Source organism: Trachypithecus francoisi, unplaced genomic scaffold (assembly GCF_009764315.1).
Source record: "Trachypithecus francoisi isolate TF-2019V2 unplaced genomic scaffold, Tfra_2.0 Lachesis_group15, whole genome shotgun sequence".
Lineage (NCBI taxonomy): Eukaryota > Metazoa > Chordata > Mammalia > Primates > Cercopithecidae > Trachypithecus > Trachypithecus francoisi.
Window position 1 is genome coordinate 40,061,051 of NW_022681460.1, and position 27,264 is coordinate 40,088,314.

General features: G+C 35.1%; 1 protein-coding gene across 1 annotated transcript in view; it reads left to right on the forward strand.

Annotated features, from left to right (window-relative positions):
* The first annotated feature begins 5,501 nt into the window (after positions 1-5,501).
* Positions 5,502-27,264, forward strand: part of UFL1 (UFM1 specific ligase 1) — a 31,836-nt gene continuing 10,073 nt past the window's right edge. The window contains exons 1-12 of the mRNA XM_033234654.1: positions 5,502-5,680; positions 6,888-7,033; positions 8,032-8,060; positions 8,920-9,017; positions 9,937-10,051; positions 12,107-12,237; positions 17,536-17,594; positions 19,721-19,867; positions 20,837-21,012; positions 22,095-22,274; positions 23,984-24,104; positions 26,302-26,424. Of these exons, the coding sequence (XP_033090545.1) occupies positions 5,604-5,680; positions 6,888-7,033; positions 8,032-8,060; positions 8,920-9,017; positions 9,937-10,051; positions 12,107-12,237; positions 17,536-17,594; positions 19,721-19,867; positions 20,837-21,012; positions 22,095-22,274; positions 23,984-24,104; positions 26,302-26,424 (1,402 nt within the window). The 5' untranslated portion in view covers positions 5,502-5,603. The remainder of the gene's footprint in view (positions 5,681-6,887; positions 7,034-8,031; positions 8,061-8,919; positions 9,018-9,936; positions 10,052-12,106; positions 12,238-17,535; positions 17,595-19,720; positions 19,868-20,836; positions 21,013-22,094; positions 22,275-23,983; positions 24,105-26,301; positions 26,425-27,264) is intronic.

The window sequence follows — 27,264 nt, forward strand, 5'->3', positions numbered from 1 at the left end:
GACACTGGCAAACTAGAGTTCAACAACTTTATTCTGATTGGGCAGCCAGCATATTGAGAGGTCTGACAATCTTGTCAGGATATACAATTGAAGAATCTGGGATGCTTAACTTTAAAAAAGAAAACAGGTAGGAGGGACATGCTTCAGATATTTGGAGCGCTGTCATAGGAAAGATATATTACAGTCAATCTGTTTATCACTTAAGGAAACCATATGGGAAACAGACCTTGTTTTAGCAGTACAAGGAAGAAATTTCTAAGAGTTACATCTGTCCAAAAACAGATTCATTTACCTTGCTAAAAAGGGAACACTTCATCACCTTAAGGATCCAAGCAAAAATAAATAATCTGCCAGGGGCTTTGCAAAGCAATTATTCCTGTGTTAGGTAGAACACTAGCATAGATAACTTGAAGAGCCTTTCTGGGTTTAGTATTCTATTTTTCTATGGCCTTGGAGGGTCCTGTTGCCTCCATCTTCAACAGTATCATAACATTTCTTTTCATTAATGTGTCTTCTTCCAATTTAATACCTGATGAGGTCTATCTTTGTTCTAAGCCCCCATTGTTCTTAGTTGCTAATGAGGTAGTCCTTCTGTGACAGTTAATTTTATGTGTCAGTTTGACTGGGCTAACGGATGCCAAGATACCTGGTAAAACATTATTTCTGGGTATGTCTGTGAAGGTGTTTACAGAAGAGACTAGTATCTGAATTGGTAGACTGAGTAAAAAAGATGCACTCACCCATTTGGGTGGGCATTGTACCATCCGTTGAGGGCCTGAATGGAACAAAGAGCAGAGAACAGTGAATTTGCTTTCTACTTGAGCTGGAACAGCCATCTTCTCCTCCTCTCGGACATCAGTACTCCTGGTTCACAGGCCTTCAAACTCCGACTGAATTACACTACCAGCTTCTATGGTTCTCCAGCTTGCAGATCCTGGGACTTCTCAGCCTCCATAATCACATGAACCAGTTACTATAATCTCTCTGTTACTCTGGAGAACCCTGACTGTTCTGTGAAAGGGCCACCATGTATGCAAAGTTCCCCCCAAATGCCAGAGGAGCTGAGAAATCAAAGAATGAGGTAGAAAAATCCAGTTTGTCAGTAATGGAGGTAACTTACAGATGGAAGTGTGGTCTTGGGCAGCAGCAAGACAGATAAATCTTTAAACCTGTTACCTCCCAACCCAGAGCTTATATACTACAGCGAAAGGGTATAAGTGCTCTCTACGCAAGACAATTAAAGGCAATCCTCCAGAACAGGCAACAATGTTATGTATTTGTCATAGCCTGTAAAATGTGGGATAACATCAAGGTTGACATGTTTTTTTCTCCAGGGACAGTAAATAAAGCAGGAATCAGGAGGCATTCATGGGGCTGAGGATACTCAAAAATCATTATAGCAGATTAGCATTTCAGGTGGAGTCACTTTTGTCTCCACACTAATACGGCTTCTTTATGTTCCTACAATCTGACTTCTATTGCAACCATGGCAGGAAAAAAAAGAAACAATCCCCTGTTAAAAGTCACAGCCTGGCTGGGCACAATGGCTCACACCTGTAATCCCAGAACTTAAGGAGGCCAAGGTGGGAGGATCACTTGAGGCCCCAGGAGTTTGAAACCCACCTGGGCAACAGAGCAAGATCTCATCTCTATTTTTAAAAATAAATAAATAAATAAATAAAGTAAAAGGCATAACCTTTTTACTGTAATAGCCAGTGGTCCCGAATTATTTTCCTTCTCCTTGACTCTATAGAGTTATTGTTAACTATCCTTCCTCTATAATTTTTGCTTCTCTAATTACTTTCCTCTTTTTCAGTGGCCTTTTTCCTCTCCTTCCACTCATGAATCATAGTGTTTTCCCAAGGCACTAATACTTGCTATGTTTAGATTTTCACTACCATTTTTGATTATGGGATTAGAATAATTTTTAAATCCTTTATTACAATAGGATAATGTCAGTGATACAATTAACAGTATGTCTTCGTAATTTTCCTATGTGACAAACAGTGAATACTGATTTGTTTGACAATATCCAATTGTAGTTACTTAGTTTTATTTTCCTAGTTGGCCTGGGGAAAGTATTTCAAAGTTTACAGTTGTATTTTCCTGACAGACAAGGAGAAAATGCTTCAAATTTTATTTTTTTGAGTTTATCGTGGAGGAACTTTACCAGATCACACTTGATAAACTATCAGGGTGGCCATCAATTCAAAGTATACATGAGGCAATACTTTATTGCCCTTCATATTTTAAAGTGAGTCTAAGGATAGTGTCACAAATCATGTACAGAGCGCAGCTGAAGACACCATCAATCCTCCCCCATCATCTACATATCAAAATTCAACTTAAGTTTGTAGACACAACCACAACTATTAGAATATTTTGTAGAGAATGGAAGTTCTATTTCCCAAGTCTACACAAAGCTTGCTCTTCAAAGGAATCTCTCATCTGTTATTAAATAGCCACTTGGGATTCTTACCATTATTCTAGGCATGCACTGTATTTATTAAAGCTCTGCTTAATATCAGATATTAGCCAACACTGAAATATCCTCCACTCAAATGCTTATTACCCATTCAAAATAACTGAAAGTGTAGTTAGAGTATATGGTTGCCAGGTGGAGATATTTAAGTTATATGATCTCAGAGTCTGAACAAATTGTGCGTCCCATCAATGGTCTAGACCAGAGCTGTACAATAAAACTTTCAGTGAAGATGAAGATGTTTTTCTAAACTATCCCATATGATAGCCATGAGGCACACACGACTACTGAGAATCTGAAATGTGCCTAGTGCAACTGAAGGACCACATTATCAATTGTATTTAATATTAATTAATTTACATTTAAATAGCTTCATACGGCTATTGAGTACATATGGGATGAAACAAGCCTAGTCTCTAGAAAATATAACCATCAATTATTCTTACAGTTTCCTTTCTTAGGAATAAATGTACATGTTAGTAGCATTAACATAGTACTATTGTACCAAAGTATACTGCTGCACCAAAACATTTACACTGACTTACTCATATAAAGGACATTCACAGAATACAACAGGTACCATGTACTGGTTGTCATGCTAAGTGCTGAGGAACTTTCAGGAGTTCCTTTAGGAGCTCAGAATATTGAGAGATGCAGTAAATAAGTTAATAAACTACAATACAAACTACAATTCTTGCTATTAAAGTCATCTAAATAAAGAATTGTGGAAACACAACATATAGAGTAACTCTGTAGGAGTTTAAAAGGTTTCCTTGAAGACTTTTAAGCTGGGACACCATGAAGAAATATGTTGCAAAATAATATGCGGGGATGAGGGCTGGGGGGCATGAGGAAGTGGACAGGCATTCCAGTAAAGACATGGGGTCCTGAAAGGGCTTGGGGAGGCTAGGATATAGAAGACTATTCTCTATGTGTTGTGCAGCAGCAGAGATGTTGCCAGAAAGTAGGCTCCAGTGTGATTGTGAGAGTCTTATATCGGAAACAAGAAGTTTGGCTGCCAAGTGGTCACATACTGCCCTAAACTTCCCCTACTGTTAGAAGTTTTACACTTTTATTATAAGTACTTATCTTTTTAATCTGCTTCATTAGATTTCTAAATTGTTATGGCCAGACCATATCTTCCTTATCCGCACTGTGCTCCATGGCATCTGATAGAGAATTAATAAATACGTGTTTTAGGAATGAACGTACAATGTACAACTGAATTATTACTGACTATGCTTCCGGAAAGGTGCCCCATCCAGACCCCAAGAGAAGGTTTTTGGATTTTGCACAACAAAGAATTGAAAGCAAATCCATAAAGTGAAGCAAGTTTATTAAGAAAGCAAAGGAATGAAAGAATGGCTATTCCATAGGCAGAGCAACGGCTTGAGCTGCTGGCCTAAAGATACCTACAGTTATTTCTTGATTACATGCTAAGCAAGGTGTAGGTTATTCACAAGTTTTCCAAGGAAAGGTGTGGGCAATTCCCAGCGCTGAGGGTTCCTCCCCTTTTTAGACCCATATATAAGGTAACTTCCAGATGTTGCCATGGCATCTGTACACTGTCATGGCACTGGTGGGAGTGTCTTTTAAGATGCTAATGAGTTATAATTAGCATATAATGAGCAGCAAAGATGACCAGAGGTCACTCTCTTCACTATCTTGGTTTTTGGTGGATACACCAAAAAAAAAATAATAACAAAAATAAAAAAAGGTGGATACCTGTTTTATCAGCAAGGTCTTTATGACCTGTATTTTCTGCCTGCGGACCTCCTATCTCACCCTGTGACTAAGAATGCCTAACCTCCTGGGAATGCAGCCCAGTAGGTTTCAGTCTTATTTTACCCAGCCCCTATTCAAGATGGAGTTGCTCTGGTTCAAACGCCTCTGACAACTACAGTCACCCTGTTGTGCTATCAAATACTTGCTATTATTCATTCTTTCTAACTGCAACAATATTTTTTAAATAGTAAAGAGTGAAACATATGAACTCCAAATATCTGAGACAGGTCCCAATCAACTCAGAAAGTTTATTTACATTTTAGGGAGACATGGGACAGCAATTAATACAGGTAAGATAAACATTGGTTTAAGCTGGAAAGGCAGGACGACTCCAAGTGGGGAGGAGGGTTTCAAGTCACAGGTAGGTAAGAGACAGTTGCATTCTCTGATGAGCTTTTCCAAAGGAGACAATAAGACATGCATTTATCTCAGTGAGCAGAGGGGTGACTTTGAATAGAATGGGAGGCAGGTTTGCCCTAAGCAGTTCCCAGTTTGACTTTTCCCTTTAGCTTAGTGATTTTGGAGTCCCAAGATTTATTTTCCATTCACAGATATAAAAAAGAAAGAGAAAGGTACATCCCAGTCAGTATCTACTCAACAAGGAAGCAGGATACATGTTCTCTTTGCTTTCCCTGTTTCCTTGATAGCCATGCGCACTTATGTTTATTTTCCTCATTGTTTGATGAAGCTAATCATCCAAATAAATAGGAAAGACTCTAGAACTCCACCGGAAAGCAATTATACAGCCTTTATGACATGCAAATTTATTCACTCTGCAAAAAAAAAGTAATTACTTTCTGTAGTGTCTCCCATGTATCTCCCAAAATGCACGTCTGGGTGCATGTAAAAATTAACACGAAACCCTATACAAAAAGGAGTTCTCAGAGTTAACAGCTAGAGAAGAGAGGTGCCAATCTTTGCCACAGGCTTATCCCTCTGCACCCTCCCCCAAAACAAATGGCGGACAGAAGAAAAAAAAATAGTAGTTACTACAATTATTACTCTACGGAAATATTAGGGGTAGTGAAAACAAAGTTCTGACACTAAACTTTACTGAGCCCTGCATCCTGCCCACGACCCTTTAGCCACCCATCTAGCTGCGCTCCACCCACCTAACCGCCGCAGCCCCATCAACCGGGAGAATCCCCAACGCCGCGACAGGACCAAGGCACTTCGGCGCGCCTCCGCAGCTCGGGAGGCGCAAGCGTTTGGTGTGTCTGCGTCGGGGGCGGAGCCTCTTGTCCCTCTACGCGTCCCGTTCCGCCTTTCTTTTCTCCCACCGCCTGTCGGCTGACGTGTCTGCAGTTCTTCCGCGTCTACTGCGAGTCAGGCCGTGATGGCGGACGCCTGGGAAGAGATTAGGCGGTTGGCGGCCGACTTCCAGCGGGCGCAGTTCGCCGAGGCCACGCAGAGGTGCCTGACCCTCCCTCTCTTTTGTGGAGCCCAAATTAGGCCGTGGGCGGACACACTTGTATCTGGGACTTTAGACCCGCGGCCCTGCATCCCGGATTTTCTCACTGCTTGTCACCATTCCCTCCTTCTCTCTCCTCCCCGAGCCTGGATCGCAGTTTTAAGTCCAACGCTCGGCGGGCAAGTCCGCAGCCTAGGAGCCCCCCAGCCACAGCGAGACGCTGGCGCGCCCCACCCACCATGGACGGGGCAGGTGATTTCGAGCTGCCTTTATTGAGCGTTCCTCTGACCCTCCCTCACCCACCAGCCATTAAATCACTGTGACATCTTGGCTATTATACACTTCCTGATCTAGAATGAGCTCCAAAGGAGAGGGTGATTTCCCACCACCCACCACCCACCACCCCCCACCCCAGTACAGTACTTGGCAGATAGTATGTTGACCCTTAAAAATTTTTGCCTTTTTATCTCTTTAACAGACCTAGGGCTAGACCCATGACCCCATCTGTCATTCAGGTCACTGACATTTTCTACCAGCCCACTAACCTTTGGAGGATGTGTCCAGAGCAGCCTAACTCTGCTTTTTTAAAATAACGCTAATAGAAGCCTTTCTATTCTTTGACTACTTCCTACCTGCGATGTTTTATTCCTTTTGAGCCCGAAGACAGCAATCCCCTTATGCTGTATTTTCTACCACTGATAGCAAACTCGTAACTGCATGGGTAACTTAACAGTAGCAGTTATGGTTTCATTAGGCCACATCCCCAGTCTGCTTGCAGACCATGTGTGTAAGTGAGGCAATTAGGCACTTAATTTAAAAGAAAATTCTGATTAAACTGGAAATTAAAGTAGGGCACTCTTTTTGTTTGTTTTTTCTTTTTTCTTTTTTCCTACCTCAGCAAATGTCTTCAATTTTCTATTCAGATTTGAAGATTGGAAGCAGGCCTGTAAGAGACAACAGACTTGAAATTTGTGATAGGATGATGTGTACCAATTAAATAAATGATTTAAGCATATGTAAACCTACTTAGTCTGAAAGGTTTTTTTTGTAACTTATTGAATCAGTTAGTGAAAAACATAGATTTTGTGATGTAGAAATTAGTGACTACACAAACTTTTTAAAAGCCTGTTTTCATACATTGTGTTAATTTTATTGAGCACCAGTGTATCAAGGGGACTTTTGAAACTTAACTGTTTTTCTTTCCCTCAGGTTGTCCGAGCGGAACTGCATTGAGATTGTTAATAAGTTGATTGCTCAGAAACAGCTAGAAGTAGTTCATACACTCGATGGAAAGGAATATATTACTCCAGCCCAAATTAGTAAGGAAATGAGAGATGAGCTACATGTCCGAGGTGGTAGGTAATTCTTTAGTGTTGTTTTTTTTTTTTCTTGAATTTTTGGAAGGGGCAAAACAAACAAAAACCTGTAAACATGTCATTGCATACTAAATTATAGATTGTAAGATATCCTTTTCATTTGTTGATAATCAGGCTTAATATTTTTGGGGTTCATGTAAACATGGTCATATAATTTAAATGAACTCAAATATTATCACTTAAAATATTTTACCGTTTTGAGTTATGTGTACTATATGTGAATTGTTTCTTTTTACAATTCCTTAATTTATTGCATGACTCAGGGAAGGATATTCAGCTGCTTTTAAGGCTTACTTGTACTTACAAATTAGATAACTCAATCCAGTGTGGTACTACGCCAATCATATTGTATGAAATACTATTAAAAGCATACGCAACGTTGGTTTCCTTTGTCTTCTTAAAATTTGAACAGACTAGCAGGCATATTTGAATACTATTTGATTAAAATAGAAGCAACTATGAAAGCATCTTTTCATATTGTCAGAGGGTAACATTGATCTTTTTTTTTTTTTTTATCAATTTTCCTTCATAGTCCCTTTAAATATGAACTATAATTTGAAATTCTTAACAGATAGGCTGATATGTAGAAACCGAACATTTAGTATCAAATAATTGAAAAAAGTTCGTCTTAATTTAGCTGTCAATATCTCTTTGATCACAGTGGATAAATTCTGAGTTGTGAAGAGAAATGAATACCCTCCATAGATATAGCCAATTTGTGTGCCAGTTGGTGCTCATAATTGGCCTGATGTTATTTAAAAAAAAAAAAATTTTTGGAAAGTAAATTATTGCTTATGGCTTCAGCCATGAAGACTTACTCAGCCATCAGCTAATGGTGTGTATTTGAAGACATTAATTATTCTGACTCTGTTCTGTGCAGAAGGACTTCGACCAAAACTTAAATGTTAGAATTTATAGCTTTGGGTTGGTATGTACTCATATGTCATTTAAAATAAATGAATGTCTTTTCTTCAAAGGTCGAGTAAACATTGTTGATCTACAACAGGTAGGTTTTAAATTTATAAAATTTTTGCTTTAATTTCTCAATTTTTTGATACTGTGAATTTGTTCAAGTATTCACTAATGCTGGTATCATATTTTGTATAGTGTTTGTAAAGAAATAGTTATATAAGTCTCACTGATACACTGAATTGATTTAATAAGTTCTGATATATTGAAATGATTTAATAAGTTGGCCTTATTAAAGAGTCGGCCGACTCTTCCCCAGTTGGCTTTCTTATTATTAATTTTTTACCAAATGAACTCATAGTTATCATCTTATGTAAGTTTATGTAATTTGGGGAGAAAAATCACCAGTTTCAGGTTTATATGTTTTTAGTATATGAAACTAATAAATATTTTTAAAAGCAGAAGCTACTTTCAAAAAATACAAATATATATGTCATTACCAAGGTACACTATAAACAAGAAGCCAGAAAATTTTCTGTAAAATGCTGTCTGTTATATAAATAGGTAATTTACTGCTTTATATAAACTTACTAGCAAGTGACAGTGTAATTCTTTAGAACTAAAAATAAATAAGCAATACACCTCTAATTTTTTATTTGGCCAATGCTTTTTGTATTATTTCAGATTGATTCAAAATTTAAGAATAAGCAATTTCTTTCTTTTTCTTTTTTTTTTTTTTTGAGACGGGGGTCTCCCTGTGTTGCTCAGGCTGGTCTCAAACTCTTGAACTGAAGGGATCCTCCTGCCTCATCATGCCTCCTGGAACTGAAGGGATCCAGGCATGAGCCACCATGCCTGGCCAGCAATTTCTTTAAAAATATAGTTCTAAGTTTATAATGTCAAACTTAAGAAACAATACAAACTTATCACTAATAGAATTTGTATTTGTTTTCCAGGTAATTAATGTCGACCTGATTCATATTGAAAATAGAATTGGTGACATCATTAAATCAGAAAAGCATGTTCAGTTAGTGTTGGGACAACTGATAGATGAGTAAGTATAATAAAGTACAAATTTAGGAGCACTTCGTTGATTTTCTTTCTTTTTTTTTTAATAGTGTTTAAATTTAGGCCAATTATGGCCAGTTAGACATTTCATTTAGAACTCTTACAGTGCTGATTTTCATGATAAGGTTTATTTCACTTAAAGAGTAAGTGCTTAAGCCACATGTGGTGGCATGTACCTGTAATCCCAGCTACTCAGAAGGTGGAGGCTGGAAGATTACTTGACCAGGAATTTGAGACCAGCCTACGTAACAACAAAGATCCTGTCTCAAATTAAAAAAAAAAAAAAAAATTAGTGTTAATGTATGGAATACTTAGAAATAATATAGACTTCTGTGTTTTTCTTAAGAAGAAAATGTAAAACATAACTTTTACATTCTTTCCCATGTAATCTTAACTCTGAAAGCAAATTTGTTCCAAAAATGTTAATGAAAATCAAATACAAATTTCCACTTAAAAAAATCCCAGCATGCCAGCCTGACAACATGGCAAAACCCCATTTCACTAATTAAGTTTACTAAATAAAAAATTAGCCAGATGTGGTGACTCGCACCTATAGTCCCAGCTACTCAGGAGGCCGAGGTAGGAGGACTGCTTGAGCCCAGGAGGTCAAGGCCGCTGTAAGCCATGATCATGCCATAGCACTCCAACCTGGGTGGCAGAGTGAGACCTTGATGCCAAAAAAGAAAAAGAAAAAAAAAATGTATTGTTTGATTAACCTTACATTTAGCTACACTAATGAGAAAAAAATATTTTTTAAAATATGAGTGATGAGTGGTGTTCATGTACACACACATTTCATTACTTTTGGGGCATACTTCATTTCAACGGAAATTAAACATAAAACGAGTCAACAGAAAAAACATTCCTAATACTTTTTTCTATTCTTTTCTTTTATTCACTATTAGGAATTACTTGGATCGGTTGGCAGAAGAGGTAAATGATAAATTGCAAGAAAGTGGTCAGGTCACCATATCAGAACTGTGTAAAACCTATGATCTTCCTGGAAACTTTCTGACACAGGTATTTTTTTTCCTAATAATACAATATGTCTTTTTACCAAAGGATTTTAAACAAAGACTTTGAATGGAAGGGAAAAAAATGAGACTTCCTTACCATCAGTTGATTTATTGCAGGTGTCTGACTTGATATATGTTGTAGCAGTATATTTGTGGGGTACTTCTTGTACATTAATGGTTCTGAGGAGACACTTTAAAAATGATTGTAATCTTCCTGAACTGAGAGACATCCTAAAACTAATTTATAGACTAAGCTCTAGGGCTGCTTTGATGCAATTAGCAAATGTATAATAAGTGCATAGATTTATTTAATGCTTTTGATACCAGGTATATAGAAACTGTAACCAGACGATTAAATTTCTGATTGCCCAGTTAAATTTTAAGAGGTAATTGATGGAGATAATAATTTATATGGGGTACTACTGGCATCTTGTGAGTAAAGGTCAGGGATGCTGCTAAACATCCTACAATGTACAGGACATCCCCCCAACAAAGAGTTTTTTTGTTCCAAATGTCAGTAGTGCCAACATCTTTTGATTTCACCATTTATCCTCTTCTAAACTGTCAGAATGATGGGAAGAAGAACCAAGGAATCTGACATTCTCTTAACTTTAGGTATTTGTGTCAATACTCAAATATCTTATGTGTAATAACAATGCTGCCTGAAAACATAGGCTATTTTCTTGTTTACTTTTTTCTGTTTTTTTGTTTGTTTGTTTGTTTAGAATCATAGAAATTCATTTGGTACAGTGGAAAGGACATAAGCTTTTGAGATTTTTAAAAGACCTTGATTTGAATACTGTCTGTACCACTTCTTATTTGACATTAGGAAAATCATGTCATCTCTTTTATGCTTCACATTACATATCTGTAAAACAGGAAATACTGTCTTTTTTATAGGCTTCATTGAAATCTAGTGAAATATCTAACACAATGGAGAAACTAAATAATGCTAGTTCTGTTTTATATTTACTGAAACAAGGGAAAATCCAAATCTCTCTTTAGGTATCTATCACTTTGAGAAATTCCAACTTGCAAAATTTGCCAAACCATAATTGCATGAGATTAATTTGTAATACAAGCAGATTTACTTACTCATATTAAGAAAATGAGCTTCCCTAACTCCATTTAAAATACCGTTTATAGTATAGATCTGTTTTATATAGTATTTCAGGAGCTGAAGTTCTATTTTACATGAGCAAACATACGTTAATCACAGGACAAAAAATGTATTTTTAAAATACTTCTTTAAAGTATCCAGCTCAAATCCAAATAATTTCTTATAAAACTGTTTCTGAATACATTTTAGTAACGTATCTAGTTTTTAATATTTTTCAGTTCCATTCTGAATATAGCAGTACTCTAAAAGCTCATTAAGTTGTTTGAAAAACATTTTTCTATGTCATAAAAATTTAAGCTGAGCTGACTTGAGTAGATTTAACTTAGAATGTGAAATATGTCCAAACTTATTTCTGTTGTACCTGATGTCAGTCGTAGTATAGCTGTAGAGAAAATTCTGCTGAACTTGAAAGGTTACCAAGAAATCAGATCATCTGACATAGATCTTCTGGACAGGCATAAATTTGCATTAGAGAGGATAGCTTTTGAGGTCTTACATTTCCCTATGTTGCAGAATCTGAAATAACATTTATACTTCTGTTAGTATTAGAAGCTCCAGAAAGGGTCTTCTCCAAGACCCATTTGTATGTCTTGGCTCTCTATATATTGGAGGCTGCCCATATCTAGAAACCATCATATCAAATCACCATCATATTGATAGTCATTTTTATTTTGTATTAGAAATACCCGTCATTAACAAGAGCTAATATGACAGCTCAACCTTTTAATATGTAAGCAAGCAATTTAACTCATTTCTTGGCTCTGCTATGAGATAGTGAACTTTTCTAGATACTGAATCTTCACTTCATGCTTGTTAAAATTTCTCAGTCACATGATTGATACCTCAGCATGCAGCATGACTCGAGGAGTATAACTATGCAAATGCATATGTATAATTCTTTTCTTTTAAATTAATAAAAATTTACATCTTTACCCACAGGCACTAACTCAGCGACTTGGTAGAATTATCAATGGACATATTGATCTTGATAATAGAGGAGTAATTTTTACAGAAGCTTTTGTAGCTCGACATAAAGCACGTATCCGTGGACTATTCAGTGCCATTACCCGGTAAGTATATTTTAAAGTATATATGTTTTCACATTTCTTTGATCATCGTTTGCATTTTTTTCCCAGCAGCTGAATCTTTTTCTTTGTTTTAATAAAGTCTCATTTAGGACCCCAGTTTATTAAACAGATTAAAGGGCAGTTTTTGTAAAATAGAAATTGAGATTCCAGAGTTCTAGAATGCAGCCTCTCTCTCCAGTCCGCATCTCCTTCCTCTCCCTACCTTCACCACCCTTGTGACCCCATGTACACTTCTGCAGAATGCAGTTTAAAAACTGCTGCCCAGATCAGTATATAAGGGTCACCCTTGAATCATGGAAAGAACATGCAATTTAAAGTCAGAAGAATTTGGTTCATAGCTTTATCACATAATAGGCACATGACCTTGAGCAGATAAGTCAGTCACCTAACTTCTTTGGGCATCATATGGGGCTAGAGAATTTTATGACATTTTTTACTTTATAGCATTCTATAATTGTAATGAATAACAGTGATACTTTCAAAATCACTGACTTTTCTAAAATAAAAATTTCTGAAATATTTGAGTCTGTGTAACGGACTCCAGCACAGAATTCAGAAAACCTATATTCTTAATTATCTCCTCTGTCCTGTGTTATCAACTTCATCTCAGTGGCTATAGGCCCTACCAGCATTTAAGTATGTCCAAAAGTCTCCCATTTTAAAACAAATCTCTCTGAACCCCTTTATTCTATAACATCTATCATGCTGTTTGTTCCCTCCCTTAAAGTGAACCTTCTGGATAGTTGAAATCTACATTCAGTGTGTCAGTTACCTTCTGTCACTTCTTAACCCACCTATCTAGCTTCTGCTACATATATAGCACTCATGTCTCAATATCTGTAAGTCTAATGGATACTTTCTGTTTATTTGGCTTTACAGCAGCATTTAACTCCAGTTACAACTTCCTCCTTGAAATATTCTTTTTTTAAACGTAACACTTTAAATTTCTTCTTATCTCTTTTGGCTGCATCTTCTAAGTTACCTTCTCTAGCTCTTTCTTTCACTATCCTTTAAAGTGTTGTTTCATGCCATCTTTTCTTCCCAGTTCTGTGCTGTCATCTTAGGTGATTTCACATGGCAGCCACAGTGATTTCTCTTTTTGTCATTCAACCAATCAACAAGCATTTGTTGAGCACCTAATGCATGTAAGTCACTAGGGTACAAAAGGGAGAAGGCTAGAAGGAGAGGTTGTATTCTAATGAAATGATTTCCTCCCTCCCTTCCTCTGTGCAAGAGAACTATTTTTTCTGACCAGTTTGAGAGGAAGTTGCTGACATGATGTTCTGTCACCACAGATACTACAATCTGTATTTCCTATAGAAAGGGGCATCATCCTATATAGCTATAATATAGTCATCAAAAACAGAAAACTAACATTGATTGATTACTGCCATCTAGTCCTTGGATCCCCTTTATGTTTTACTCGTTATTGTGATAATGTTCTTTGTAGAAAAAGGATCCAATTCAGGATCACAGGTTGCATTTAATTGATATGAGTCCTTAGTCACTTTCAATCTGGAATACTTACTTGATTTTTCCTTGACATTCATGACCTTGACACTTTTGAAGATCACAGGCCGATTATTTTATAGAATGTTCATTGTTGCTTGTCTGCTATTTATTGGATTATAATCTGCTGTCATTATTTACATGTTCATACTGGCCCTGATGTAGCTAGTGGTAGCGCCTGCAGGTTGGCTTTTTGCATGCCCCCATCATTCTTGAAACTTTCTTTTCTTTCTGGCTTAAGATGTTCCAGGCTTAGTTCATACTTTCCCTGTCCCAAGCCTCAAATCAGCCATTTCTCCAGAGATCTCTGCTTTCTTTTAGTAGAGTACGGGATTTAGAAACCAAAATCTGGATACTACATTACTTACCACTATTGGATTCTCACTTCTCCCAGGCCCCGTCAGAGTAGACAAGCTAGCACAAGGGCCCCCAATCCCCAGGCTACCAACCAGTACCAGTCTGTAGCCTATTAGGAACCAGGCTGTGCAACAGGTGAGAGTGGGCAAGCCAGCATTACCACCTGAGCTGCTCTTCCTGTCAGATCAGTGGTGGCATTAGATTCTCATAGGAGCGTGAACCCTATTGTAAACTGTGCGTACAAGGGATGTTGGGTGCATGCTCCTTCTGAGAACCAAATGCCTGATGATCTGAGGTGGAACAGTTTCATCCTGAAACCATCCCCTACAACCTGGGTCCGTGCAAAATTTGTCTTCCATGAAACCAGTCCTTGGTGCCAAAAAGGTTGGGGACCGTTGAACTAGGAGTTACACATACACATGTACATACACCCCTCTATACATCTGTATTTCTATATCTTTATCTATGTGTATTGGAAACTGCGAGTTTGTGCTGATACTTCCAATTCTAGTCCAATACCGTAAGTTTCCTTTCATTCTAGTTTCCTTATTTTCCATGTTTGTAGCTTTCTTCACTGACTAGGAAAAATCTAACTCCTATTATCCTTAATGTATTTAGTTACTTGATTAATTCCCCTTGGGTGACTGGTTTCCCATTGCTACTGCAGCTCCCTTTCTCATGTTCTCATGTGGGTGTTCTCTTTACTCCATGTAGGCTCTGACAGCCTGCACCAGATCACCCTCCTAACACGAGAAATGGATGGTTGTTTCTGGGGAGAGAAACTGGGTAACTGGGTGATAGGAATGGCGAGGGATTCTTCAGTTTTATAACTTTTTTGTACCCTGTTCATTTATTACTTTGTCAAAAACTAAAAACTAGAAATATCTTTGTTCCTATTTATAAATATTTACCTTTTTTCTTTGACTAATTATTGTGGTGATGGTAATTTTCATCAAAATCAGCTGTTTTTCTCATTCATAGTAGTCCTGAGTTTCGCTATATGGAGGTACCATCAAATAATGAGAGGAAAATAAGTTTTGAGCCTCAAAATATGTTCTAGGTTGTGTGGCTTCCAGATAGTACCATTTAAGGCACCATATCTTCATATTTGTCTCTTAAAAATAAGGAACCATCCCACTTCTCTAGTCTGACTTCAAAGGAGACACCTGCATCTCTGACTTTTAAAAAGTTTATATTTCTTGTTTTTATGGATATTTCTTGTTGTTATGGATAGCCAGAGAGAAGCACAGGAAGCAGTTAGTGAGAAGAACGATATATGTAGGTATACTAAATACGTTGTATTCCAAATTGAAATAAAAACTCAGCTAGAATTTCATCATACAAAAAAGCTAGAAATTTTGCACAACTCAATTCATTGTTTATTGAACACCCACAATAAGTTAGGTACCTAGACATTTTAAGATGAAGTCCTTCAAGGAGCCTTCTACATTTTTGTAAGGATGTGTTTGGGTTGAAGGGAACAAAAGACAAAAAAACATGAGAGGTTGTAACAATTATAAGGTAAACAGGAGAGCAAAATTCACAGAGGACCTAGACCTTGTTGGTTTGGAGGTTTGCTATGGTTTGGATGTGGTTTGTACCCACTAAAACTTATGTTGCAGTTTGATCACCAATGTGGCAGAATTGGGAGGTAGGGCCTAGTAAGTGTTTGGGTCACAGGAGTGGATCTCTCATGAATAGATTATTGCCCTCCTACCAGGGTGAGTGAATTCTTGTTCTCAGGGGAATGCATTCATTCTCTAGAGAATATATTGTTGAAAGGAGTATGGCTTCCTTGATTTTTCCCCTTTGTTTCCTCTTTCACTATGTGATTTTTACCACTGTAAATTGGAACAGCTTGAAACCCTCAAAAAATGTAGCTGCTCAATCTTGAACTTTCCAGCCACCAGAATCATGAGCCAAATAAACCTTTTCTCTTTGTAAGTTACCTAGCCTCAAGGCTTTTGTTATAGCAACACTAAACTGACTAAAGCCCCTGCCGTGCTTCCAGATACTATAGCTGAAAATTTTGAGTAAAATAATTTAATAAAAAGCAAATTGATCCTAAGAATTTGGTAAAAATAGTAATTTACTCAAAAACACAGTTTTAAATAATTCATTTTCATACAGCTGTTTCTGCTTTCACAAGTTCGAAGTAGAAAATGTTTACAATATCGTAAATCATCAATAATGGAGGATTGAAATGTTAGAATTACTTAAGTCATTTTGTTATATGCATTAAAAATGAAAACAGACTAACCTTAACTAGAAAGAACAGGCATACTGGCTTAAAATGAATATTAAAAAAATTGTAATCAGAATAAAAAGTCTAGATTATTTTCTTGTATCCTTTACCTTAAAAAAAAAAAAACTATAGGTATTATAAATGAGATACAGTCATAGGGGTCCACCCCAAAGAAATGAAAATATTCATCCATGCAAAGTCGAAAACATAAATGTTCATAGGAGCATTATCCACAATAGCCACAAACTGGAAATAGTTCACCCGTCTGTCAACTGATGAGTATATAAACAAAATGTGGTATATTCATACAAGGGAATGCTGTTCATCAATAAGAAGGAATGAACTACTGATGCATATTTCATCATGGATGAATCTCAGAAACACAGAAGGACCACATATAAATTCCATTTATGTTAATGGCTAGAAAGGCAAATTTATAGAGGCAGAAAACAGATCATTGTCGAGATTTAGGAGTGGCAGCAGGAATTAACTGCAGATAGCTATCAAATAACTTTTTGGCTAATGAAAACATTATAAACTGGATTGTATAGCAATGGTTGCACAACTCTATAAATGTGTTAAGATCATTGAATTGTACATTTATGATGGGGTAGATTTTATGTAATTTAAATTATACCTTATTGCAATAAAACTGGTTAACAAAAGAAATGCATAGTCATTGCAGAAAATAGAAAATACTCAAAAGAAAAAAAAAATTTTTTAAATGGATCGCTCTCAGTCAGTCACCCTAATCTAGCCTCGTATCATTCCAAACATTTTCAGTGCACATGTGATCTCATTTTTCTTCGAAAATAGAATCATATGACATCCACTTGAATATTCCCAAGTAAGGAACCAGCCTCCCAGACAGAAAAAACATTGAAGAAAAACCTAAAGACCAAGGCAAATAGTTACGTATCATGGAAATCTGAGAATTTAGAGGAATGGGAATGTAAACTGATCCTTGACTGCAAGTACAAGTTGATGTCCCTGCTATTTCAGTAGCAACATTCCAATTAAGGATTTAAAATTTGGTGTAATTTTTGACTTTATTTTTAATTTTAAACAGTATTTTTCTTAAATTCTAATTATCCTATTTTTTAAGTTCGTTAATCTATAACTATAATGAGTAAGAAGTTTTTTTTTTTTTTTTTTAACTTTCCATAAAGGCCTACAGCTGTGAATTCTTTGATTTCAAAATATGGATTTCAGGAGCAGCTTCTTTACTGTGAGTTTGGTTTAAATTATATTTACTTAATTAGCTGTTCAATAGGCTATTAATGTAAAACTAACTTTAATGCTTTTTCCTCTTTGTTAATGTAACTAAAATATTTCCTGGTTTAAAAAGTTTCTGTATCAAGTTTTACATATGTACCTATCTGTGATAGTCACCACACATTTAATATTGGTTAGCCCTAGAGGAGTATAATGAAAAAAGTAAGCATTTATAATGAAAATATATGTCACACACACTCTATTATATATGTACATATAGAGATTTAAAATTGTAAGATTAAGAATAGTTTTTACTTTGTTTCTTATGATTTTGCTACATTATCTAATACGAAAGTAAATCATGTTTCACTAACAATCGTTACCAAGAGTTGATAGCAATAAAAGTATATTCTTATCATTCAAACAACATATTATCTCGAAAATAATCTTTGTTCATTATCTTTGTTGTTTGTGAAGCTCTTGGGAGGTTTTGAGGGTTTTTTAATGCTTTGCTGAAATAATTTTTAAAAGCAATGATTTTGTCTTTCAACTCAGATTACCTGTGCAAATGTAAGAACTAAAATGAAAAATGGAAAAGAAATATCAAATATTGAACCAAAAATTAATTTTCACTGTATATTCAGAATATGAACTTTAAAATTTTTGTTTGATTTAAAATTAAACTGAATTTTTTGGAATCTATGTAATTAGGGGTTGGTGTAATTTCATTACAATGTACAGTTCTTCAAATAACAGTGACTTCACAACTTTGGTCAGAATTTAGAATGGATTTACATTGTACAGTCATATTAAATTGAGGATTGTGTGTTGTAGTCTATTGAGAAATCTGGACTTTTTTGATGTATTCTAATTTACTCAACATTGCAATTTTAAAATTCATGCACAAACTAATTTTTATTTCTGTTACAGACTAATTTTCATTAGCCTTTCTTTTTGCCAATCATCTTTTGAATGTGCTTGCTGATTCACTTAGAATAGCTCCCTTCCATCTGCTTTTTCCTTCTTAGAGGATTTTAATTTCTAAAACAAAATGTTAAATGTTATGATTTAAATAAAAATATAAATTTGGTATTAATGGCAGCACCTTCCACTTCGTGGTGGTGGTGATGGTAGTGATACTTAGTTAATAATTATTATTGAGTCTTTATTACCTGCCAGCTACCGTTCCAAGCAATTTACTTGAATACAACAATTCTGTAAGATAATATTGTTATTTTTTTATTTTTTTATTTTTTTGAGGCAGAGTCTCTCTCTGTCGCCCACACTGGAGTGCAGTGGCGCAATCTCGGCTCACTGCAAGCTCCGCCTCCCGGGTTCACGCCATTCTCCTGCCTCAGCCTCCCGAGTAGCTGGGACTACAGGCGCCCGCCACCTCGCCCGGCTAGTTTTTTGTATTTTTAGTAGAGACGGGGTTTCACCATGTTAGCCAGTAATATTGTTATTATCGCCATTTCACAGATAACGAAAATGGAGAAATAAGGACAATGACTTGTCTAGTGTTTCATAGCTAGTGGGTGGCAGAGTTGAGGTTTAGACTTAGTCTGATTCTAGAATTGATCCTCTTAACCAAGGCATTATACTGTTCTTATAGGTAGGACTGAAATGTCTTACTTCAATGTAAATAGTGGAAATGTAATAACTCTTTAAAATGCTCATAGTTTTATTTCACACTGCTGGTGCTAATATAGTCTAGGTGTCTTGATTTTTTTAATATTAAAAAACGGAACTTGTTAACACTAATAATTGTGTATTACCTGTTCTTCAAGTGTTTTATCATCTGTTTTTAGTGAATCATGAAATAGATAATGGCATGCTATGTTTTCCCCAAAATTACTCAAACTAAAAATTTCAGGTTAATATTAACTAGTTTGAGTTACAAGTTCAACACCTTTAGCTAGTTGCCAAAATGCAAAATTTCCCTGAATTTATAATCTGAATATTCTCATAAATGGCAGGAAAATTTTGTCTAAAATATACTACCTTTATTTTTGCTATTTAAACTTCAGATTGGTTTTTTTAAAGGTTAAGAATAAGTAAATTATGACATAATAAAGTATTTTACTTTTTAAGATTTATACCTGCTCTGATTTATTTGTATTCATGTGGGTTTGTTTTAAGCTGTGCTTGAGGAACTTGTTAATAGCGGACGCTTACGAGGCACTGTGGTTGGTGGGAGACAGGATAAAGCTGTGTTTGTCCCTGACATCTACTCCAGGACACAGAGTACTTGGGTGGATTCCTTTTTCAGGCAGAATGGCTATCTAGGTAACTTTCTTATTTCTTTAAAACTAAAATTTCTTTTTAACACTAAACTCATTCTTCGAAAGTATTATACTAACCCTAGAGTTCTCCTTTATCTGTGGGTTATATTAAAAATAATAATAAAAATTTAAAAATGGGAACCCTGGAGTCTACATATGTGGTCCTGTATGATCAGAAGATGATAATGGTTCCCTTCGAGTATAAAGTAATCACACTGTGAGTTTCTATGGGTCTTGGAACTGAGTTTAGTTCTATAGTTACTGAACAATTATAAAGTAAAAAGGCTAAAAGCTGGTACTAATTGCTGCCAATCTTCCAGTTACATTTATTAAGATGGCACTATAAACTTGAAAGTATTTTTTAATTCATGTAAGTAATTATTATATCTTACATTTTGTGAAGTTGCCCAGTTTTTCAGATATATCATCTTAGAAATATTTTGTTGAATATCAGATTTACAATGTATATTTTTATTGGTTACCTAATACTTTGGAAACATTGAAGTTATTCTAAATTCTGTGTCTGAAGTTCTACTGTCATTTGGATAAATTGGACTGAATTTAGTTATTTAAACAATTAGCATATATATAAGATATATATATATACATATATATATGGCTTAGTTTAGTCAATTTTATAATCCAAGTCAAGCTGCATAACAGATTACTTCCTCAGTAATAAACCTGTATGTCCTTAGTATATAAACAATTGAAACGTATGGTATAATACTGGGTTTTCCTTATGTTTTCTTGACTTCTTAAGATGTGCTTTTCAGTTTCTTCAATTATAGTCATGGATTAGTACTTCATTATAATTAGTTTTCTTAACCATGATTATTTGGGGTGGAGTTAAAGGAGGTAAGAAGGTAGATATCTCTAATAACTTTATTGGCTGTAATTTTAAGTCTGTATTTTTCACTTTTGTCTTACATGTAATTGATAATTCTAATCCAACTTTGTGATGTATTTGTAGAATTTGATGCTTTATCCAGACTTGGAATCCCAGATGCTGTAAGCTACATAAAGAAAAGATATAAGACTACACAACTCTTGTTTCTGAAAGCAGCTTGTGTTGGTCAAGGACTTGTGGATCAAGTGGAAGCATCAGTAGAAGAAGCCATCAGCTCTGGAACATGGGTTGATATTGCGGTATGTTTTGTCTTTTCCTCGCTTTTCTTTAAACCAATGACAACTGATATTTTACTAATATTTAACCATTTAGAAATTAGGATACATAAAGATGGTCTTGGCTTTGGAGGCAAATTCTAATCATTGTTATAACAAAAATAATCTTTAGGCTTAAAGTCTTTCGGGTGACCTACTACATGTGGACAGTCAATATCCAGAATTCTATAAATCTCAAAACAAACAAGCAAACAGTATAACACTCCTGTTAATCGTGATAAAGAATTGATGAGACTTCTCACATCTTTTCCAAGCATTTACAGCTGTACTGGCATCAGGCATTGTGTAGCATTTGTGTATTCCTTATCCATTAATCTCTTCTAACGTATTAACACAGGCTGCCTTGGCACTGATAGTGTTTACTTCAGTGTTCAATGTTGACTTGCCCTTCAGTATGCCAAAAAGATAAGTGTATGTAAAGATACATAAATGAGGCCAATCCATTATTTTCTAGTCGGGCCCAGACCCTCTTTATAAAGCAGAAATTCTCTGTTTTGGATATGAAAGTCCCAAAGATTATAGATTTAAGTGTTCTTTTATTCATCTAACAAAACTACCTTCTGTGTGCCAGGCACCATTCTATTAATACTTGTTGGGGATATGGTAGCCAGACAAGCTTGCTCTCTTTAGGAGGGACACTTTCATTAGGGAGAGGTAGTTAAGGAAAACAGTAAGATAATTTCAGATAGGAGAAAGAGTTATGACAAAATACATTTTGAAGGTTGTCAGGATATTCTGGTGGACTGTTTGTGACATCGTGAGAAAGACGAACTATGTGTGCCTTGTAGGTTTCGGTGTTGTTTTGAATAATTGGAGATGTCTGTTAGGCATACAAGTGGGGAAGGTAGGCAATAGTATATATGATTTCAGAGCTCAGAGTGGTGATGAAACCAGAAATATAATTTGGAGGTTATCGGCATAAATATGGTTCCAAAAGCCACTGGACTTAATGAGATCACCTAGAGAGAGCATATATGTATATAGCAAATGGTTTCACTGCATTATATTGCATTTATACTTTATTTTTATTTTGTTTGTAATTCTAGCCTCTGCTGCCCACTTCTTTATCAGTTGAAGATGCTGCCATATTGCTTCAGCAGGTGATGAGGGCATTCAGCAAACAGGCCTCAGCTGTAGTCTTTAGCGACACTGTTGTAGTCAGTGAAAAATTTATAAATGACTGTACAGAACTGTTCCGTGAGCTGATGCACCAGAAGGCTGAAAAGGTATGCCAGATTTCCTTTTATCTGCTAATCTTAATGATATTTTCAATTTAGAATCATCTGATGTCTTTTGAAAAATGGGATAAGCAAAAGTGAACACTTGATATCTTTTATTATTTCCCTTTAATGTATCATTCCTTTTTATTTTCTCTCCCAGATTTGTTTTTTCTCTTATTCCCATCAAAACATCTGACTTAAAAGTTGGTGAAATGACTTTATAAATTAAAATAACATAAATGAAATTACACACTTTTCAGTTAAGTGTCCAGAGGTTGGTCCAACTTTAAAACATCAAAATGCACAAAAAACAGTATCTGTAGATATGTACAAATATACAGTGTATTTGTCAATCAATACACAATATATTAATCTAGCAGAGCCTCAGTTTTTCCTATTTGGGGTACACAGACAGGGTAAATTACTGAAGAAAGAAATTTGGTTACCATTTATTAGTTCCTCAGAGCAACTGCTGTCAAAGTATTTTGAAATAGAGGTCGTGCCAGGTCTGTGTTAATGACTCTTTAGTTCATGTTTCTAGTTGGCAGCATCACCTCCTTAAGCCTGCTCTCAAATAGGTAAAATAGGCCTATTTATTTTAAACTGTTAATAAATTTATGAGGGCCTATTAAATATGTAAATTGATTAGCTGTTCTCCTTCTAAGCTCTTTAATAGTCTAAAAATGAGATAAACTTCTGCATTTAACCTGATAAGCAGCAGAGAAGATTAAAAAGTATACGTGGTTGATGTCAGCAAACCTGAATTTAAAATGTGTATTCTCTGTATGACTTTGGACAAATAGAGCTCTAGTTTCCTTATCTTTAAAGAAAGGATTATGATGCCTACTATGGAAAGAATAAATATAAATAAGGGATATATGTAAAACATCCGTTCCATGTTAACTACCAGTTATTAAATGACTTGTATTTTTATTTGGGATTTTTTACTCAAGTAAAAATTTAACATGGTCATCACTTTTCTTCTTTCCTTGAGCTCCTCCCTCTAACCACAAAAATAAATTCAGAAAAAGGTGATTATCTCACGTGAACTGTCAACATTTTAAGCATTTTCCATTAGAAAAACAAAAAGGAAATAATACTGTTTTTATCATAAATGTATACTTCTGTCACTAGAGATTATAGGACCCTATCCCATCAGAAAGAATCAGTATCCAAACTTGGAAATACTTCATTGTTGTTATAAACTTTTGGAAAGCAGAGATTATTAAGAATGAGTCCAGAGGGGAAAAAAAAAGATTATATGACTTACTATGCAACTCACATATGGTAATTTGGGTGGAGTAGGGGATGGAGGGTTCATTATCTTTAATAATCTCAAGTATCCAGGTGGCATTGGAATTGGGAGTCTCAAAAAACGAAGGAGCATGGGGCATCGATTAAGCTGTGGTAAAACCAGCCAGTAACAGTTGGAGAGGATTGCATCTGATTGCCGCTGTGTAATCAGTTGTTAAGTGACAGGATAGGATTTCTCATTAGTTAATAATGGGTACAAAAAAAGTCAAGAGCAGCAAGGGAAGAGACCTATTTTGGGCAAGGAGAAACATTTCCCTTGGAGTGACAGCTCTGAAACAAAGCTCTATAGTTCTTCTAAGCAACAAAACCAAACAAGAATAATTAGTGAGTATATAAACAACTTTTATGCTTTTGGAAATGCTATATGTTTTACCTACCAAAAAAACCATGTTTTATTTTAGGAAATGAAAAATAATCCTGTGCATTTAATCACCGAAGAAGATCTGAAACAAATCTCCACTTTAGAAAGCATTAGTACAAGTAAAAAGGATAAAAAAGATGAGCGAAGAAGGAAAGCAACAGGTAATAAATTGTTAACAAGGAATATTCAAAGATAAGTTTTATATTTGCTGCAGTGAACTTTGCATTTATCACATTTATTATGCCCTTTGAAAGGCCTTTTATTTTATTGATTTACCTTTAAACAGCTAATACCAACCAAATATTTTCCTAATGTGTTAAATTTGATATATTAAAATGGAAATATTGGTGATTATGTTTTCTGGTTTGTGTGTGTGTGTGTGAAAACTTAATTTTATCATCATGCTCATCTCTTGTTTTTCCCCATTGTTCCAGCCCAGTAGCCCGTTTTTTTTTTTTTGATTCTCAAACTTGCCAGGGTCATATTCACCTCAAAGCTTTTACACTAACTGTTCTTTTTACCTAGAATGCCCTCTCCCAAACTTTAGTAACTGGTTTATTCTTTCATTCAGAGCTCGACTTTAAATGCCACTTCCTTAGAGAGGCCTCCTAACCCTTCTGAGTAGTAGCCACAGTCACTCTCTGCTGCCTCATTTTGTCAATTTATTTGCATCACTTTATCACCATGTTGTGTTTTATTGTTTGGGAACCGTGTTGATCTCATTTATTGTTGTACTCTTGCTACATACCCAAAGCACCACTTGATATATTTTAAGTGTCCTATAAACATACTTATTAAATGAAAGAATTTCTCAATGAAATATTTTTATATTTCTTTTTCTAAAGTCACTAGAAATTATTCTAGGTGTCACTGGTATGCTTGTAATTTGCGTTGGAAAAGTAACATGTATTTCCATAGTTTTTATAGTAGTAATAGTGTTATTAGTGCTTTATCGGAACTGAAGAAATTCAATATTCAGCATTTTTCATTAATAAATACACTCCTAATTCTTTGAGATAGTTTATTTCCTCATCCAGAATCTTTTTCTGTAAAACCTTTCAATAGCATTATGAAATTTCTCTATTCTTCCAGGAAAATTAATAAATTACTTAAATAAATCACAGTAATATTCGTAGCTATGGATATTTTATCATATTATTTGAAGATACAATTATAAATTTGCCTTAATTGATGACTTACGTCAGTATAGTCTATTTAATATTTTATTTCTTATTAAAAGTTAAGGGTCATTTGTTGTTTTATTTTCAGTGATAATGCTATTGTATTATAATTGTTTAATTACAGTGTGTGGAATCATGTCAATCATGAATGTCCCCCGCCATAGGAAACTTAGTGCCAAATGTAAAAAGCTTGTTCACTTTAGACTTATGCTTTTGAAAATAGATTTTTTTTTTATTTTCAAAGCAAGGGAAAATAAATTAATAGAAGTTTAATTCTAGGATATGATGAAATCTAAAGCAAATCTATTTAGAATTTAGAAAAAGATCTTTAGTGATTATTTTATTAAAAAGACTAATCTTTTACTTATTTTATAGTAATATAATATAGTTGTAATATGTTCAATGGTTTAAACCCATTATCAGTATTCCATTTTGTAGAGTAGATATTTTACATGTAAATATCAAAGAGCAGGGAAATGCTGAAGTAGTATTTTTTATTTTTATTTACAGTGTTTGCATTTGTTTCATTTTTTTAAGTCTATAGTCAATAGGTAATGATACTTCTATACTTAACCAATTAATATTCATTGTCAACATTTATGGAGCACGTGTTATGTTTCAAGCATTTCTGTAAAGAATATATACGTTAATGACACGTGATCCTTACTCTTCAGAAGTTTATAATCTGGTTGAGTGGCAGATGAGTTAGGATGACTCCTCTAAAAACAGGTAATAATCTTTCAACCAAGAAGACAAAATAAGAATAATTAAATTTGTGAAGTCTTGTAATAGAAGGTTATTGATGAGGCTGTGTTAACACAGATGAGCAAAGGAGGACACATTTCTTTTGGGGAAGGTAGAAGAGGAAGTGAAGGAATGGATTTTTGTTAAAATATTGAGAGTTACAGAAAAGAGGTGACATTAGAGAAGGAGAAAGAGAATGCATTTAGAGCAGTCAGTCAAAGTAGATTGCTCAAAAGATTTCATATATTATTATTTTTTATTTATTGGATTTACTAAACTTTTAATAAGGGAACTCCAAATTTAAAAAGAGTCTAAAAGTTTATTTTACCTTTATTTTTTCTGCTGTAAAGTTAAATACAACAATATAGCATCATTATTTTCTAAAAATGATGATTTAGTTAAGTAATGCTAACTAATGTCATTTTCCCACCAGAGGGCAGTGGAAGCGTGAGAGGAGGAGGTGGAGGCAATGCCAGAGAGTACAAAATTAAAAAAGTCAAGAAGAAAGGAAGAAAAGATGATGATAGTGATGATGAAACTCAATCATCCCACACTGGTAGGTAGCTTTTCATTACTTTTCCTTGGTGTATGTGTGATATTTTTAACATATTTTCTTAAGAAGTATGTAATTAAGTATATATGCTAATACAGGAAGTCCTTGTTTTGCAGTTTCAGTGGCACAAATTTCAGTTACCACACTTTAGTTAAATAATATCAGTCCAGTAACAACACCATTTATCTTAAATACTGGATACAAAGATACTTTGGTACTGAGTATTGTATAAAGTACAGATTTCACTGCCAGCTCTTCAGTCCACAAATCAGTACATAAATAACAGATGCGTATCATGATCTGTGACAATCACACCACTCATTTTATAGTTTGTCAATGATTGGTCACTACACATTGGTTATTTATGCACAAACAACAAAGCATGTAGCTGTATTGCCTAATTGTCTCCCAGTGATAAACGCTGTGATATTTTATAGAAATGGATAATCAAAAAGAGAATTGGCCAACAAAGATAAAAGCGCAAGCAAAGAAATGAAAAGTGGTAACACTGAAAATAAAGTTGGAATCAAGCATAAATGGAGTTATAGAGGGAATGGCTGACTGTGGGAATGTTGACACTGCCATTGTTCAAGAAAATGAGGAAAGTGGTTATGACAAAAAGGATGAAAACATCTTAGAAGATGTGAAATGGGCAAAAACTTTACAATTCTTGGAGATATTCCAAGACATTGAAAAGGCAAGGGATAAAACATTGGAAGCTGATTCAGAGTTAGAAAGTGGTATGACAATTTATAAGGCATAGGAAAGGTACTTGCTCCATACTGCAAGTTAATTGATAATAAGAAGAAAGCAAACACTGTTCAAACTATTCCTGATAAGTAT